The 19,033-nt window shown below is 35.7% G+C and overlaps 1 protein-coding gene across 1 annotated transcript in view; it reads left to right on the forward strand.

The window, feature by feature from the left end:
- LOC150093941 (cell adhesion molecule Dscam1-like) overlaps positions 1-17,674 on the forward strand; it is a 1,598,688-nt gene extending 1,581,014 nt beyond the window's left edge. The window contains exons 32-33 of the mRNA XM_090412925.1: positions 15,215-15,354; positions 15,651-17,674. Coding sequence (XP_090269051.1) covers positions 15,215-15,354; positions 15,651-15,712 — 202 coding nt within the window. The 3' untranslated portion in view covers positions 15,713-17,674. The remainder of the gene's footprint in view (positions 1-15,214; positions 15,355-15,650) is intronic.
- Positions 17,675-19,033: the final 1,359 nt, after the last annotated feature.

Genomic DNA, 19,033 nt, shown 5'->3' on the forward strand with positions numbered 1-19,033 from the left:
ATGAGAAAATATCAAGGATAGTGAGGGAGCTTGCTCTACCTTTGATATGAGTTTCCTTGGTGTTGTACTACCAAGTGGTTACTTACACTTGGATTTGCCAATAGTTTTTCGGTATGAAACTCATAGATCTTAGTCCTAGTTCTTAGAGTTTCGCTTACTGGCAGATAAACATCAAAGGATTTGTATCCCCTTCATTACCTCTGACTCTTATTCTTACAATATTCCTTCCACAGCATTTTCTTCTTATGGATCTCTCGCTTAATAAGGTTGCACATCCATTTAAATTCTGCACTATTCATTCTTCAAACTCAAGGGACACATTTAGATACTGCCTCACTTAAAGCACCTTTGCAAAACTTTCCACATGTATTGCTGATATCCTTCCCATTCAATAACTGATACATACCGTTGAACTACAGATTATTATTAATAGTAGTAGTAGTATTATACAGGCATCTATGGAGTCAAAAGACTCTCACAGTAGATCCATTATTCATACAATACCTATCATACCTCTCATTAATTTATTCACTGAAGAAGCACTCACCACTGCCTCTGTGATATATTAATTGGTCTGTAGTTTCCTACCTCTGTCTTGTAAAGCCACAACTCAATAACCATGTTTCATTTCCATGGATGACCCCTCTTTCTCTCCCCTCCTGCCATAGACTGAAAATAAAAATAAAAAAAGTCTTCAGTATCAATTCTATAAATCCCATTTTAACAATTTATATGCTTCTATCATGTGCTGGCCTAGTTGGCCAAGTGGTTAGCGTACCTGCTCTCCAACCAACAGGCCATAGGTTTGAATCCCGCCATAAACTTGGATGCTTGTGATTTCCTTTACATGGGAGATGAAGTTCATTGCCTGGTGTGAGACCACCATCCCACTTACTGGAACCCTGAAGTGACTTGAAATCGTTCCATGTTTGGTCTCTAGAGCAGGGTTCCGGACTATGTAAAAAATAAGTAAAAATATATAATAGGTCATCATGATGACTTATATATTTTTTATGCCATTATATTATGTATTCTTTAACTGGTTTGTCTGCTTTCTGTAGGAATTAAGTCCTGATAATTGGTAGACTGGCTAATCTCCATTTTCTCTGACTCCATGGAGGTCAGATGTTAATGATAATAATAAAATAATTTGCCTACCTACAGTACAAATGGAATATAGGTTTGCAAATAAACCTTTCTTGGGTTGAACCACATAAAAAAAAAAAGTCTCATTTTTTTTTGCCTATCAGCGAGTTTTTGAAGCTTACAGATTATCAATCTGTTCTCAAAACAATCTTGATTAGTTGCTACTGGATCTTTTCCACAACCAACTTCTTCATCCTAATGAAATCTGAGTCTCCTGATCTGAACACAGTGTTCCAGATGTGGCCTTATTAGCACCTTATAGAGGGGAACAGTTACTTTTCCATCCCTGCTTGCCAGTCTGTTCAACAACCACATAATCTGATGAGCTAATTTGGTTGTCTTCAAAATATGCCCTCTAAATTTCAACTCTCTGTCCACAATCACATTCAGATCCCTAGCCTCATCAGTTTCCTGCAGTTCAGTTCCATCAATATAGCACATAGCTTCTGATCTATTAACTCTGCTAACATACACACTCCACGTATATGCTAGCAGTTGGTCAGTCATTATTAAGCAGGTACATCCTATAATTGGCTGCGAAGTTGAACTCTGATGTGCTGAGTGATCACTAATATACTAGTAGTATATTAGTGATCCCCTCAAAAGGTAGCCTAAGCAGAAACCAAAGGATGATCCTTGGTGACATCTGGAAACCACGTCAGAGTTCAGCTTTGCAGCCAATTATGGAATGCACCTGCTTAATAATGACTGACCAACTGCTAACATACACACACCATGCATTCGTGTAATGGTTCATATGAATTTTATATTTTTCATCCTTCAGTTATGTATTAGTTGTAATTTAACCTTGTTTTGTATAGAGTTATTTTGCCCAGAACCACTTCCGTATCAAATTCTCCGACCTATTAAATCTAGTTTATATCATCTTATAATATATAGTGGTCGAAAAAACATTCATCACTACTATAGGTTTAGTAATAACCTTTCATGGGTGGTAACCACATAAAAAAATAATAATAATGATAATAATCATCAAATTCCTGCCATGTACCCTCAAGAGGTATACAGGATATGACAGTACTACATGAAAAATTTACATCATTACTAACTTCCTATCTACAATTTTTAATAATACTAATAATAATAAATTAAAATAAGAGAATCATTTGCTATCATAACCCTTCTTAACTCATTTCTGTCTTATCCATGTAATAATCTAACAATATTTACTCGCTCACTTTTTTTGTCTCACACTTCCAACAAACCTTTCATATCCTCTCTCACACTATACTTATTGCTACTTAAGTCAGTAGATCTAACATGCACTACCATCTCCTTTACTTTTTCTTTTCTGTTTTTCTATTACATTTGTTATATCTTTAATTTTTGCTCCTGGAAGTTTGACTCCTTTAGCAAGCGTAAATGTCATGATCGAATCATGTATCATATTACTGAACTTATCTTATTGTTTGTATAATTATTTATTGTTACCTCATCTGTTTCAACACTTTCCTTCTTCTTGTTCAGCTCATTTTTTTTTGTCCTGCTTTACTTTCATTAATTGTTCCTTGACTTTTTATAAATCTCCTGTCGATTGCCTAATAATTTGTTTTAATCGGTATATTTCAAACATTAAGTTTACTTCTCTTATATCTCCAGCAATGGTACCACAGTGCTTCTGCTGAACTGTACAAAGATTTCTGTGTCCAGTAGCTTTCTTAACTTGTGCTTTGTTCTTAAGGGTTTTGATGCCATTTTTAAAAAACAACCTAAATTTAACAATATATCTACAATTATATTACTAAATGCACTGAACATAATAAATTCACTGAAAACTACTATAATTTGAAAATACACCAGTTAATTTATAAAAACTCAGTAAATCAACAAAAAAAATTACCAGTTTTATAGCTGCTTCCTAAAAATACAACCATGTACAAAATAGCACCAAACAGGCTCCTAAGAATATCATATTCTTATACACCCATTCCTGAAGTTGTCTTTAACTAACTTCTCAAATACCTCTAGAACTACTCCCAGGATACTGATTATTTTGTGCTTCTTCCATTTCCTTGGAACTTTACCAGAGCTGAGACTTGAAGTTAAACAGTATACTCAGAGCAGTGCCAATTATTTTGCACATTCTCATAATTCATTGGCTGACATCCCATCCAATCTTATTGCTATATTTGCATTGAGTTCCTGTCACTGTAGTATCTTCACCTGGATGATAGAACCTTACAAACTATCTGAAGGTCACTTAGATGTTATGTCACAAACAGAGGTAAGGAAGTTCTTATCCCACTTTATAAGTCTTTGATACTATCACATCTGGACTACTGTGCACAGATCTGATTGTCTCAATTTCATAAAGATGTGGAACTGATGGAAAAGATTGATAGGCAAGTGACCAAAAAGTGATTTCTTTGTGGAGTGCTCCATATGAGGAGAAACTAAAAATTTGTAGACTAAAAATTTTAACTGATAGACAGAAAAGGGGATATGATAGAAGCATATAAGAAATTTCCAATACATGGCTGGACAGGAAAGAACAAGGAAGTTGTATAAGTGTGGTTAAGTTTTTTGCTTGGAAATGAGTAAAAGGTAAACAAGCAGAATGGGTTGTCAGAGGCAGATGTGGCTGCTTTTTTGGTGAGTGAATTTAAGGAGAGGTATGACAGGAATTGTTTTAATAATGGTTAGCGTGGACATGAGATATCTTCAAACTCCATAGAGATGTCTATGTAATAATAACATTCTTCCTGGTCTCCCATGACTTTTTTTTTTTTAAATTTGAACTCCACCTATGAAAGATTCTAAACCTATCATGCTTTAGTACTGTGGTTGGCAAAGGGTTAGATTCCTTCCCTGCTCTATAAACTTAACATTCATCTTTTTTAGTCCTTGAGGTCTTCAAATAAGTAGAATGGTGGTCTCTCACTGGGTGACAAAAATTGTCTTTCACCTAAACATCCATGTCCATAGCCTGTTGGTTGTAAAGCAAGTGTGCTGTCCACTTGGCCAACCAGATCAGCATTTAATCAGCTTAGCCATAGAGGATACAGTTGTGAATGAGGTGTCAACAGCATCACTGTATGGTGAGAATCATCATGAAATATTGATTTTGAAGATGATCAAAATGAGATATATGTGAAATTATACTGTCAGTAATTCTATAACATGTTATAATCTTTAAAGGTACCTGTGGCATAACTATAAATAATAAATTACACCATAGCCACAGTAATTAACTTTAATGAAAATAAAAGTACAGATATTTCGTACTGAAATTAACAGCACATCATCAGTGTAGACAGCAAGCAATTCAAAGGAATGTAATACAAAGTGCATAACAGTCAGTGGATTATCAATTAAACACTGTTGCCACATGCTAGAAATTAATATTAATTAAGAATATTATTAAAATTATTCTTAAAAACTATTTTTTTGATGGTTACATAAGATAAGAATCTCCCAAACTTTTGGGAAAGAGAGACAATCGTTTCCATTCAGATTTGGCCAATGTAAAAGGACTTTGCAACTTTCTTTGAAAAGGCATTCATATTTAAATTTGCATCTATGGAGAAGACAAGCTTTATCCCACTGGATATTGTGTTTGCTGTCAATACTATGTTGTGGTGACAGCCCAAGACAGGAAGGTGTGGAGGAGACTCATAACAAACAGTGACCCCACTTAAGTGGGAGAAGCTGTAGAAGAAGAAGATCTCAGAACCGATTGGCAGAATTTTGAAGAAGTATCATCTCATGCCCACATATTTTCCGATCAACAAAATTTCTCACCTGTTGCCATCTACAAAAAACAAACTGGCACCTCTATCATTAGCTGGCATTTACCAGATACCGTGTGAATGTAATCTAACATACTTTGGACAAACAGGTTCTATGGAAAAAATAATTAATGAATATCGATATTATATCGAATACATGAAACCTCAAGTCTGGTCTGGCACAATATAGTATTGACACTAAACACAATATCCAGTGGGATAACGCTCATCTTCTCCATAGATGCAAGTTTAAATATGAATGCCTTTTCAAAGAAAGTTGCGAAGCCTTTTGCATTGGCCAAATCTGAATCGAAACGATTGTCTCTCTCTCCCAAAAGTTTGGGAGATTCTTATCTTATGTAACCATCAAAAAATAGTTTTTAAGAATAATTTTAATAATATTCTTAATTAATATTAATTTCTAGCACGTGGCAACAGTTTTTTATTGATAATCCACTGACTGTTATGTACTTTGTATTCCATTCCTTTGAATTGCTTGCTGTCTACACTGATGATGTACTGTTAATTTCAGTACAAAATATCTGTGCTTTTATTTTAATTAAAGTTAATTACTGTGGTTATCGGGTATTTTATTATTTATGGAACATACTATAGTCAACTCATGTCAATATCTTGGAATGGTAAACTCTATGGAAATGGAAAAGAGGTTGTTATAGCATAAAGACTGGTTAAAAAACATATTAGGAATAGGCAATGTAACTATATACCAAGAGTCAGATAAATAAGGTGGGAGTGAACCGATGAACAGTGAAATTATGGCAAACAGAAAAAAGAAGTTGTTTTGGTTAGACATTAGATAGCAAGCAAAGACCAGATCAGGCTAGAAAAGTAACAAGTATAGTAAGGAAGGATGGAAGTAAAATGCATAATATCAAAGGAAATTGTTAACTAAGGCCAAAGGAAATCTAAGGAAGTTCTGTATACAGTGAGCAAGATGATATTCATTGCCATTTGCAAGATTTTTATCACCCATTTGCACAAGATCTGTTTTGGCTTAAGGTTCTGTGGTGCAGCTTAACAGCATATCTGTATTACCTAATTCTTAACTTATCCACAGTACTAAGCTGTGGCTGAAAACCTATTGTAAGTGGGAGTATCATTTTAAACAAAATGGAAGAGTGATCACATTAGTGCGACTGGTAATGGTGGAAAATTAACCAATGAAGAGGATATAATGGAATTATTTAATTAACATACTATCAGCATACTTCATATAGGTGAGAGTTTGGTTTGATTAGGCTTGCTGGCTGGCAAGAAGGTAGGCATTATGACCAAAACAACTAAGGTTATGAATCCAGTGAAATACATCTGTTGACTGTATGTATTCTTCCAGTGGTTTACTTTGTTTTCCAGGTGGAAAAAACTCAAATTTCTGTGGTAAATTGCTACTTCAACTCATGCTCAGTATAAGACCAACAAATTAGGTCTCATTTAAAAATTATTATTATCCTAAGATCCAATGGAGTCACAAACTCATCTAAGAAGTCCCTTTTGTCATACACACAGCTCATCATACTGCACCTTAAATATATTCAAATTCTCTGCAGAGACACCAAGCTCTCAAGCAATGCATTCGAATCATTCACAACTCTCCATGCAAAAAATCTGCTTCTCACACCCTCCTTATACATCTTCCAAGGATGACCTCTTGTTCTTCTCCAATCTCCCACCATTTTATGAAAAACCTCTTCAACATTAATCCTATAACAACCCTTTACTAACTTGTACATCTCTATCATATCACCCCTCTTCCTCCTATCCACTAGACTCTGCAAATTGCATCATCTCAACCTTTCTTCATATGCAGTATGTCCTCTAAATTTCAGATCCTTTATCCATTATCACACCAAGATCTCTTGTTTTCTCCACCTCCAACAATATATCCCCACCAAGAGTAAATTCTACATTCCATGTTTGTTTTAAAATTTTTAAAACCTTACATTTCACAACATTGAACTGGTATCCCCACTCCCATTGCCCATTCACTCAGTCTATTCAAGTCTTTTTGTAAGACCAGAACATTTGTTCTACTCCTCATAGTTCATCCCAAGTTTGCATCATCTGCAAACAGATGTATATCCCCATTCAAATATTCCCCAATATCATTAAGATACAGTTTAAACAGCAATGGCTCTAAAATGGACCCCTGAGGCACCACTAGTGACTTTCCTCTTCCAGGATATTGCTCCCCCATACCCAACTTGCTGATACCTATCAGACAGCCAATCTCTAATCCAATGCACTAGTCTAATATCCAACCCCATCTACTGTAGTTTGACTATGAACTGATCACCCAGAAATCTGTCAGAAGCCTTTGCAAAGTTTAAGTATACTATTGTGCTTAAGTAAATTACTAAAATATAATCTCCCTTGAGAAAATCCATGCTGTCCATCAAAGATAATACCATTGTTGTCAACCCAATTCTGGATCCTGGTTCTCACCAGTCTTTCCAATACTTTAACCACACACAGATTGGCCTATACTCTGATGCTTGAATTCTGTCACCACCTATATGAAGTGGTATAATCTTGCTTTCCTTCCATTCCTTTGGAACTTGACCAGAGCAAGACTCATATTAATCAAATATGTAAAGGCACATGTCAGCTCCATGGTACATTCCTTTAAAATATGCAGTAATATAAATCAACTCCCACAACCTTAATATTAAGTTTGCTTAATTCCTCATATACCTCTTCCTCACTCACAGTAAGTCTCTCCTCATCCACTGCTCCCAAACTCTCCATGATGTTACATTCACAACAATGAAAGACCTTTATGAACTGCTCAGCAATATCCCAACTATATCCTCCACAGCAGTTGTCCTTATACTACTTTCTTCAACCAATGCCATCCACCATAATCATTCTTATTTTTGCTGGCTACATATTGAAAGAACTCCCTAGAATTTTTTTTGGCTTCATTACCTAACTGCTGTTTATACCCTTATGAAGTGAGTTACCATCCTTGCCTGTCCTTTATTTTTATTATTCTTATTATTATTTTACAGCATCTCCATGGAGTCAAGAGACTCATTGCAGGGAAGCCCAAATCAACCATCATACACACAAATCCTATCATACCTCTCCTTGAATCCATTCACCCAGGGAACTCGCAACCAATTCTGGCAATCTATTCTTCCACTCACTCACATTCTCCACACAAAAAATCTGGTCTACACACCCCTGCTAACCACACTCTTACACAACTTCATGGATGGCCCCTAGTTCTCTGACTACTTGTCATATATTGAAAAATTTCACTTGCATCAATTTTATTAAAACCCTTTAATATCTTAAAAGTTTCTATCATGTCCCCTCTTTTCCACATACCAACTAAACTTTGTAACCCACAAACTGTCAACCTATTCTCGTAGGGATTATTCCACAGACCTGTCACCATTTGATCACTCATCTCTGAATCCTTTCAACCACCTCCTAGTCTCCAAGAAGCCCAGGTAACTAAATCTGTGCACAGTAGTCAAGATGGCTGAATCATAGACTTATAAAGAGGGATAATAACTTCCTTATCTTTACTTTTTAACATGTTTTTCAACAGCCAAGTAATTCAGTGAGCTATTTTACCAACTTTTGCAATATGCCCTCTGAACTTCAACTTTTTGTCCACCACCATTATCCCCAAGTCCCTAGCCTCATTAATTTCCTGCAAACCAATACACCATATGCAACCTTTTCAACCCGAAGTGCATAATCTTACATTTTGCAACATTAAATTGACAATCATTACCCTTTGCCCATGATGCCAATTATTTAAATCATCCTGCAGGATATCTACATCACCTTTATCAACTATTGCTCTCCCCAGTTTTGCATCATCAGCAAGCAACTGAATATTTCCTCTTAAATCTTTCCCTATGCTATTGATATACAAATTAAAGAGTAGCAGTCCTAGTACTGAACCCTGAGGTACCCCACTAGTCAAAATCATTCTCCTAGACTCCACTCCACCATATACTACTCTCTGGTATCTGTCCATCAGCCACCTCCTATCCATACCCATCCTCTCCAGTTTTTGTAATAGTTTTCCCATGGGGTATTCTGTCAAATGCATTGGCAAAGTCAAGTAGTATCACTGTGTAGCCATCACTTTTATCCAATTCTTTCACCTTTCACCAGCTTTTCCAATACTTTAACAACCACTCCTGATATATTAATTGGTCTGTAGTTTGCTACCTCTGTCTTGGAGTCACTTTTATGCAATGGAAAGAGGATAAGATAGATACTATCTTACACCCTTTCCACTCCCTTGTAACCCTGCCAAAGCTAAGATTTAGATTGAGCAACTTAGTCATGGAATTGATTATTACCACTCCTCTTATGTTGCTCCTATAATGCCTTTTTTTCTCTGTATTGCATGCTTAATCTCTACATTCATCAATTTCACATGTACCTGTTTAACCTTCTGACCTTTGGAATACATTTAGACATTGCTTGTACTAGATAGTTCTTGAATATCACCCAAGCAGCATTGATCTACTTTCCACCCAACTCCTCATTCTATGATGCAGCTTCAAGCTGTCTCCTGAGCTTCTCGATAATCTCTTATAGCTGTCCATCACATCCTAGACAGGATCTGAATTGGAATAGCATCATTAGCCTTTGAACAAAAGGCTAATGACACTAGATACTTGTAATTGCACTACAGAGTAATTATAGAATATAGAATCACTCTCACCTGGTGAGAATGATTCTGTGCAAAATCCAGAAAGAAAATTACTACTAGAGGGCACTAGAAGTACATGAACTGGTGGTAGTTTTGAATTTTTTTTAATGTAATCCTACTCTGTAAGCTTATGATCTAAAATCCTGCTCTAGAGACCAAACATGGAACTTTTTGAAGTCACCTCTGATAAACAGAGTGGTGGTCTCACACTTGGTGATGAAATTTATCTATTCTTTAAAGACATTCACAAACTTTTATGCCCATAGCAGGACTCAAACCTGCAATATGTCAGTTGGAGAGCAGAGATACTATCCACTGAGCCATCTAAGTTGACAAAATATATTTATTAAGATCAGAATACATGCCATTGTCTCATTCCCAGAAATTGTATGTCAATTACATGTCACTTAGTTACCAAAACAGAGTAAATGTTAATAACAATGTGAAATTGGATGGTATGTGGGAATGTTTAAAGCAGTTCACCAGACACTTCATCTGATTTATTTATTTGAGAGTCTTGCAATAAGAATAGTCTTAAAGGAGTGAAAAAAAGAAAAAATAATGCTATTGCACAAGAGTGGAATCAATATAGAAGTTTCCAGTTATAGTTGAGTCTGTGTATATATATATTGATATATATATATGTAGAAAGTATTTTACCTTGGGTATAATAAATGTTAAAGATACCAAGCTATTTTAAACCTGGTTTTACTCTGTTATTTAATAAGGTTAAAACACCTTATGGTAACTTGTTCTGGTAAAATACTTATAAGCTCTGTATTACTAAAATCTTGATATTTCTAGTCTGGCTCCCACTGGAGACCTCAATAAAGGTCGAAACCGGTCTGGGTAGTGCCCCCTTTCCTTTAATACAAAGCATCATACATCTCCTCCAGGAGATGTGCTTTGCATTATGGGTAAATATTAAGATTAGTGATCACAGCTTATTCTACTTTTACCATGAGTTACCTTGGTCTTGCACTACCTGCAGGGTCAGCTACACTTGCATTACATGCAGGCCAAACTTGACTTATTTGTCTGTTTGCTTGCTTGGGAAATGGAGTAAAACCAGGTTGAAAATAGCTTGGTATCTTTAACATGATATATATATATATATATATATATATATATATATAGACAGTATTTTACCTTGGGTATAATAAATGTTAAAAATACCAAGCTATTTTAAACCTGGTTTTACTCCATTTCGCAAGTAAGCAAACAGACAAAGTAGTGCAAGACCAAGGCAACTCTTGGTAAAAGTAGATTATTTTAAACCTGGTTTTACTCCATTTCCCAAGTAAGCAAACAGACAAAGTAGTGCAAGACCAAGGCAACTCTTGGTAAAAGTAGAATAAGCTCTGATCACTAATCTTAATATTTACCCTTAATGCAAAGCACATCTCCTGGAGGAGATGCATGATGTTTTGTATTAAAGGCAAGGGGACCACTACCCAGACCGGTTTCAACCTTTATTGAGGTCTCATCAGTGGAAGCCAGGCTAGAAATACTAAGATTTTAGTAATACAGAGCTTATAAGTATTTTACCAGAACAAGTTACCATAAGGTGTTTTAACCTTATTAAATAAAAATCTCAGGAGGAGATATAAATGTAGAAAGTATTTTACCTTGGGTATAATAAATGTTAAAAATACCAAGCTATTTTAAACCTGGTTTTACTCCATTTCCCAAGTAAGCAAACAGACAAACAAGTCAAGTTTGCACCTGCATGTATTGGAAGTCTAACTGAGTAGTGCAAAAGCATGCAAAGCATGCAAAAGCAAGATTAAGCATGCAATACAGAGAAAAAGGGCATTGTGGAGGCAGCATAAGAGAAGTGGAAGTAACCAATTTCATGAGTTCTACAAAGACCAGGCAAGGAGAGTGACTTGGTTGGTGAGAGTAGCCAAAGAGAGGTATGAACAGCAGTTAGCTAATGAAGCTAAAAAGAATCCTAGGGAGTTCTTTCGATATGTAGCCAGCAAAAGAAAGAATGATTATGGAAGGATGACATTGATTGGAGGAAATGGTATAAAGACAGCTGTTGCAGAATGTGTGGTGGAGATACTTAATGAGCAGTTCATAAAGATCTTTCAATCTTGTGAATGTGACTTCATGGAGAGATTAAGAGCAGTTGATGATGGGGAGGAGAGACTGACTGTAAGTGAGCAAGAGGTGTTTGGGGAGTTGAGTAAACTAGATGTAAATAAGGCTGTGGGACTTGATAATATATCACCGCGTATTCTGAAGGAATGTGCCAGAGAGTTGACACCTGCCTTGACATATTTTTTTAATACGAGTCTTGCACTTGGTCAAGTCCCTAAAGAGTGGAAGGAGGGCCAGATTGTGCCACTTCATAAAGGAGGTGATCGAACTCAAGCATCAAACTATAGGCCTATCTGTGTGTCGATTGTTGTGGTTAAGTTGTTGGAGAAGCTTGTGAGAACTAGAATCCAGAGTTGGGTTGACAACAATGGTATAATCTTTGATGGACAGCATGGATTTGCTAAAGGGAGGTCGTGTTTTAGTAATCTACTTACTTATTACAATAAAGTGACTGCTTCCTTGGACAGAGGAGAAGGATACACAGTAATATACTTGGATTTCGCAAAAGCTTTTGATAGAGTGCCTCATGATAAGTTGACAGTCAAACTAGAGCAGATGGGGTTGGATATTAGATTAGTGCATTGGATTGGAGACTGGCTATCTGATAGGTATCAACAAGTTGTGTATGGGGGTGCAATATCCAGGAAAAGGAAAGTCACTAGTGGAGTGCCTCAGGGATCTGTTTTAGGGCCATTACTATTTAACTTGTATATTAATGATATTGGCGAAGATTTGGATGGAGATATTCAGTTGTTTGCAGATGATGCAAAGTTGGGACGAACCATAAAGAGTAGTGAAGATGTTGTGGCCTTGCAAGAAGACTTGAATAAATTGAGTGATTGGGCAAGCAAATGGGATGTGAGTTCAATGTTGCAAAATGTAAGGTTTTAAAATTTGGAAAACAAAGATGGGATGCAGAATTTATGCTTGGTAAGAATATATTGTTGGAAGTAGAGGAAATAAGAGATCTGGGAGTGATAGTGGATAAGGATCTAAAATTTAGGGGTCACATCGCCAAAATTGTGAAGACAACACAAAGACTTCTGGGAATGATGAGGAGGACACTGACGTGTAGAAGTAGGGAGATTCTTGTTCCATTGTATAAGGCTTTGATTAGGCCACACATGGACTATTATGCCCAGATTTGGTCACCTGGTTTTCAGAAGGATGAAGAGATGTTGGAAAGGGTCCAAAGGCGACTGACTAAGGTAGTTTCTGACCTCTGGAATGTCGAGTATGAGGAAAGATTGAAAAGATGTAATTTGGAGAGACTAGTGGAGAGAAGGAAGAGGGGAGATATGATAGAGACCTACAAGTTGGTAAGGGGTTGCTATAGGATCAATGGTGGAGAAGTTCTACAGCGAATAGTGGGAGATCAGGGGAGAACCAGAGGTCATCCCTGGAAACTGTATAAAGAGGGTGTGAGTAGGGGAGTGAGAGGCAGGTTTTTTTCGTGCAGAGTTGTGAATGATTGGAATGCCTTGCCTGAGAGTGTGGTGTCTGCAAGGAGTTTGAATGTGTTTAAGACCCGGTATGATGAGATGTGTGTGAGATAAAAGGACCTCCTAGATGAGTCTTTGACTCCATGAGGTCTTGTTTAATAATAATAATAATAATAATAATAAAACCAAGGCAACTCTTGGTAAAAGTAGAATAAGCTCTGATCACTAATCTTAATATTTACCCTTAATGCAGGTGCAAACTTGACTTGTTTGTCTGTTTGCTTACTTGGGAAATGGAGTACAACCAGGTTTAAAATAGCGTTGGTATTTTTAACATTTATTATACCCAAGGTAAAATACTTTCTACATTTATATCTCCTCCTGAGATTTTTATTTAATAAGGTTAAAACACCTTATGGTAACTTGTTCTGGTAAAATACTTATAAGCTCTGTATTACTAAAATATTAGTATTTCTATTAGCCTGGCTCCCACTGATGAGACCTCAATAAAGGTCGAAACCGGTCTGGGTAGTGGCCCCTTGCCTTTAATACAAAACATCATGCATCTACTCCAGGAAATGTGCTTTGCATTAAGGATAAATATTAAGATTAGTGATCAGAGCTTATTCTACTTTTACCAAGAGTTGCCTTGGTCTTGCCCTACTTTGAGGGTCAGCTAGACTTCCAATACGTGCAGGCACAAACTTGACTTGTTTGTCTGTTTGCTTACTTGGGAAATGGAGTAAAACCAGGTTTAAAATAGCTTGGTATTTTTAACATATATATAAATATATTTTTAACATATATATAAATATATATTTCTTGTGGTAAAAGTTTTGAAGATATTTGTTATGACCAGAATATAAACATATTATCTATGATGATCATTATGAGTTTGTAAATCAGAGATCTTGAACTTCATGAAAGTCTGTTAATAATAATAATGATAATAACTTTTCTTTAACTCCAGTCTGTGTTCCCCATAGTCAAAATCATTCATAATTTCTTTAAATTGCACTCACTTAAGTACAAGATTTTTTTTTTTAATTTTTCCAGCAGGGTGAAATGAATACCCACATGCAGGATGAAGGCCTCACCCATTGCAGGAAGTTTGAGGTCTACTACTTCCATGGTGACCCAGTCCATATTGGGAGAGTGGACAATCACAAACATCCATGCCTACGCAGGATTCGAACCTGCAACCTCTTGGCTGGAGAGCAGATATGCTAACCACTTGGCTAACCAGGCTGGCAAGTACAAGATTATAGACTGATAATTGCCAAGTGGTTAGTGTATCCGCCCTCCAGCGAAAAGGATGCAGGCTCAAATCCCGTGGTGGGCGTTGATTTTTGTGATTGTCTGTGAAAATACTAGTGGTGGTGGTGGTGGTGGGTAGTAGATGCCGTTGGTGTAGATGATATCATTTGTTATAGTTGGTGGAATGAGTGGTGGAGACGGAGAGAAAACATGTTTGTTACTTTTTATTATTATTATAACTCTATTTACCATATATACCAACCATCATGGCCATGATGTAACTAAATGTTCAAAGGATATATGCTTAGGCTGACTGTTGAAGAACAGAAGATTTCCAGTAAAACTTTCTCACCAATTTTTAAGTTGGTGAAAAGGTTTTACTGGATTAATACTGAATAGATTATACAAAGATGAAGGGAGAAGAGAAAAGAAGAAAGGTCATCTCTGGAAGTGGTGAGCAAGGAAATGAGAGAGAAGAGTAGGGATTTTTTACATGAAGAATGGCAGTTGAGTAAACTGCATTGTCCAGAAATGTTGTGAATAATGCAAAGAGTATAAATGAGTTTAAGGTATAATCTAACCAATATGTTGCTAACTGAATGAAACCTTCCATGATGAGCCTATTGATAACACAAATGTTTATTTCTTAATAATAATTCATTATTTAATCTTGTTAACTAAACAGAGAATATATATTGTGATTGAATATTGCCTCTTTTTATTTTCTTTTTTTCTCCCCCAAAACTGTTTTCTGTTATTTTAGGGATGTATTATTTAAATTATAGTATACTCAGAAAAATTTTTTTCTTCAGGTTATCGAGTGATGAAAGTGATAGTGAGGGTACAATATATACTTTCAGCAGAGCAGATACCGTGGTTTTGAGAGGAAGTAGTGGCAATGAATTATCAGAAACAGAGTGTGATCGAGATAAGATAGCCCGGTTATCAAGAGGTATATATATATATTTTTTTTTTTTTAATATATATATATATATATATATATATATATATACACACACACACATCATTCCCACACATGAGAAGCCACAAGGCATATAACAAATAAATACCATGTGTGGGCTTAACTCTTTTAAAACTGAAGACTTGAATTAACATGTAATATAAATTAATATCTTCTTTTTATCAACTTTATTTTAATTTTTATAAAAAAATTTAAAATTACATAAAAATGTTCTATATATGACTTATTCTGAAAAGACATTAAAAGATATTTTTATGTCTTTGTAGGAGCCTTCCCAAGGAGGCCTCCACCTAGATCCCAAGCCAAATCAGATATAATAGACTGCTAATGACACCCCCATAGCACAACTACCAGTGTTTTCCGTCTACTGTTCAGTGGTGGTGGTGGTGGTGGTGGCAGTGGTCCATAACCTAGAGCCATGGAGATGGCAGGAGAAATGGTTAAAAAGTAGCATTTTTTATCCACACTGTTTTTCCTCCAGTGCCAGTTTTGGAGGAAATGATCAAGTAGACTAGACCAATGATGGGAATGCTTGTTTCCAATATGAACATCAACCATTCTCATGCAACATCAGGAGGAAAGGAAGTTGGCGGTGACAACGTGGCAGTCTGTAGTCCCATCCTTCCGGTGACTCCCTCCGTAGCACCTTGTGTTGCCCCCATGGTTGTGCCTTTGACACAGCTCTCCATATGAAGAGAACCATTATGCCTTTGCCAGACAGACCAATAAAATGATAGTGGTGTTGGTGGTGGTGATCAAACCCAAGTTCTGCAAAACTATCACGTGCCCCTGTCTTGTTCTGTTGTTAGTGGCCACAAAAGCTAGAGCATATCCACCCTACTAGTACAAATTTCATCCCTGATATTCAACGTCTTTCCCACTTGCCGCAATTTATACTACACATAATCAGATTGATTAAAAAAAAAAAAAGAAAGAAAAAAATTGTCCTCTAAATAAAAGGGGCAATAAAAATGGATAAAATTGTGTGATCTCATGCTCACTGGATAAGTGGTAAAGACTTTTTAGTACCCCTGTAACAGTAAAAAAATAATAATAATTACATGGTGAAAATTCTAATATAATTTTTCATTAAACATTTGCATTCACATGTGTTTATACCATAACTTTTATGAAAAATTACCTCAATCTTAGGAGGTCCTAACTGCTAAAAACCATTAAATGCTCAGCTTTATTCTGAGTGTGGTTTATATGCCTAAGGCAAAATATTTTCAGCATCTCTATTTACCTTTGAATAAATAAAGAAACAGACCCAATTTAACAGTCAAGATATTTAAAAAAAACGAAAAAAGCACAAAATAAATCTTGAAAGTATGTGGACTACTTAATTTTAAAATCGGGACTCTGTTTCTTTTTTCAGCATGATTTTGTATTTCAAAAATTTGTATAAATATTGATGAAATAACTTATGACAATCTGCAGCATGTTATTATAAATAAGCATGAGTAATTAATCATGCTAAGCTCAAAAGAAGCATTATAACATCACACACACATTTGTAAAAAAAAAAAATATATATATATATATATATATTAAAATGTTACTCTATGCTACTCATGATTTTCCTGCAATTAACTACAATATTATAGTGCTTAATATATTTAATGCTAATTCAGGCAAAAACAAAAGGGCCTGCAGGTAAATAAGAAATTTTGGATATTATGCTAGCATTTTCTTCACATGAAACTCCTCTGAACAGTTTGTATAATATATGAATCAAAATTTGATATAGATCAAAACAATTGTATATATATATATTATATTAGAAATCACTTTTAATATTTTGTCTTAATAGGAATGCTTTTTGAACAAAATTCTTTTAGAAGAATATTCTGACAAATTTGTGAAGTCAGGATTTAAAAAAATTAATGAAATAATTTCATAACATTCTCAATATGCAAATAATAATTAGAAACACACACACATACACACACACACACGTTCTTTTGAAAACAAGTATAATGAATACTAAATTTTCATTCCATTCCATTCCTCTTTGACCACCTAACCTCCTTATTGGTAGTAAATACTGCCATATAACTGCAATGAAGTTATCTTGTTTTGGAAATTCAAACAAGTTAGGTCATTAAGATACTAATCAATATCATGTGTTTAATGTTGTTTACAGAAAGTTTTATATGAAAAAAAGAAATGTGCAAACGGTTGCATAAATTTTATTATTGTTTATGTAATAAGTGACTGTATTATTTACAGTGTAATAAAATTTATAGGATTATTAATAAAAGATCACAGGTATAATTATTTTTAAAAACATCAAGTGGTAAATTAATGATCACATGCAAACACAGACATCCACACACACAATTATAAACCTCAAAGGATGAAATATTTTAAAATTTTTCTCACAATTTCTTTTTAATTTTTTTTTTAAATTCACTTCCAAATACAATATGTACTGTCCTTGTAGAAAGGCTTATAAGCTGGTTAAACATGATAACTAAATACTTAGGGAATTGACAGCGTACACTAGAAATATAAATTAAATCAACTTTAATATATACTTTCCGATATTTCGGCAACGTCTTGCCATCTTCATGGGAACTTAAGATAAAGACACTTGCACTCAAGTATTACATAACAACAAATGAGAAACGAAGCGAGGAAGCTACCATTTTCCTAAAGTCCTGGTGGTGCCCCCTGGCAGGCTATATTAGGTGTTCTTGGCCTTTGGGACTGAAGTTCTTCTGATAAACGCGCTTCCCAAATTTGGGGCAGTCTCATGCATCTAAATTTGTTGAGGTTTGGCATGTTCCTAAGGACTGAAGTTGATTCCATGAATAGTCTTTCCTATTTGAACTTGCTGCAGTGTAATACTGTGGCTTTCTTCCACCTTATTCTGTGGCGAGTATCCAGAGCATGGTCTGCAAGCCCAGAGTTGCTGTACTGGTGAAATTGGATGTAGTCCTTGTGTTCCGAGATTCTGATATTTGCTGTCCTGCCTGTGTGGCCAAAGTAGGACATTTTACAGCTGCAAGGGACCTGGTATACACTAGGTAGGTCTAGGGGAAGTGGTTGGTCTTTAGTGGAGCAGATAAGGGATGCGAATTTTCTATATGGTCTGTAACAAGAGGTCAAGTCATGTTTTTTTATGATTTTGTTGATTTTTTCCGAGGTGCCTTATTTGTGGATAACTGGTTTTAGTATTTTTTGGATTTTATGGGGGGGGGGAGATACCCATTGGCTGAGAAAGTGTTAAGGATGTGATTTAGTTCAGTGGTTAGGGCTTAGTCATTTGAACTGATTAGTTTTGCCCTGTTGAATAGTGTCTTAATAACTCCATATTGTTGTGTGTGTGGGGGGGGGGATTGTTGGTGAATATATCTGCCTGCATGGGTGGGTTTTCTATAAACGGAGAAAACCAAGGTTCCATCAGGTTGGCGGGTGACTAGTGTGTCTAGGAAGGGGAGGCTATTGTTTTTCTCTTTTTCCAGGGTAAATCATACCATCACAGTGTGATTGCTGTGATTTACTAATGTCCCCCTCAAAGAAACCATAGAGCTAATCCAAACTAAATTTCCTCCCGATATCTCAGCCCTATTTCAGTTCACGATTAACTCAGGCTATTTCGTTTGGCAGGCAAAATTCTACAAACAGATAGAGAGGACAGCCA

This window comes from Typopeltis vanoorti, chromosome 23 (assembly GCF_054136105.1).
Source record: "Typopeltis vanoorti isolate ZY-2024b chromosome 23, IOZ_Tvanoo_1.0, whole genome shotgun sequence".
Classification (NCBI taxonomy): Eukaryota; Metazoa; Arthropoda; class Arachnida; order Uropygi; family Thelyphonidae; genus Typopeltis; species Typopeltis vanoorti.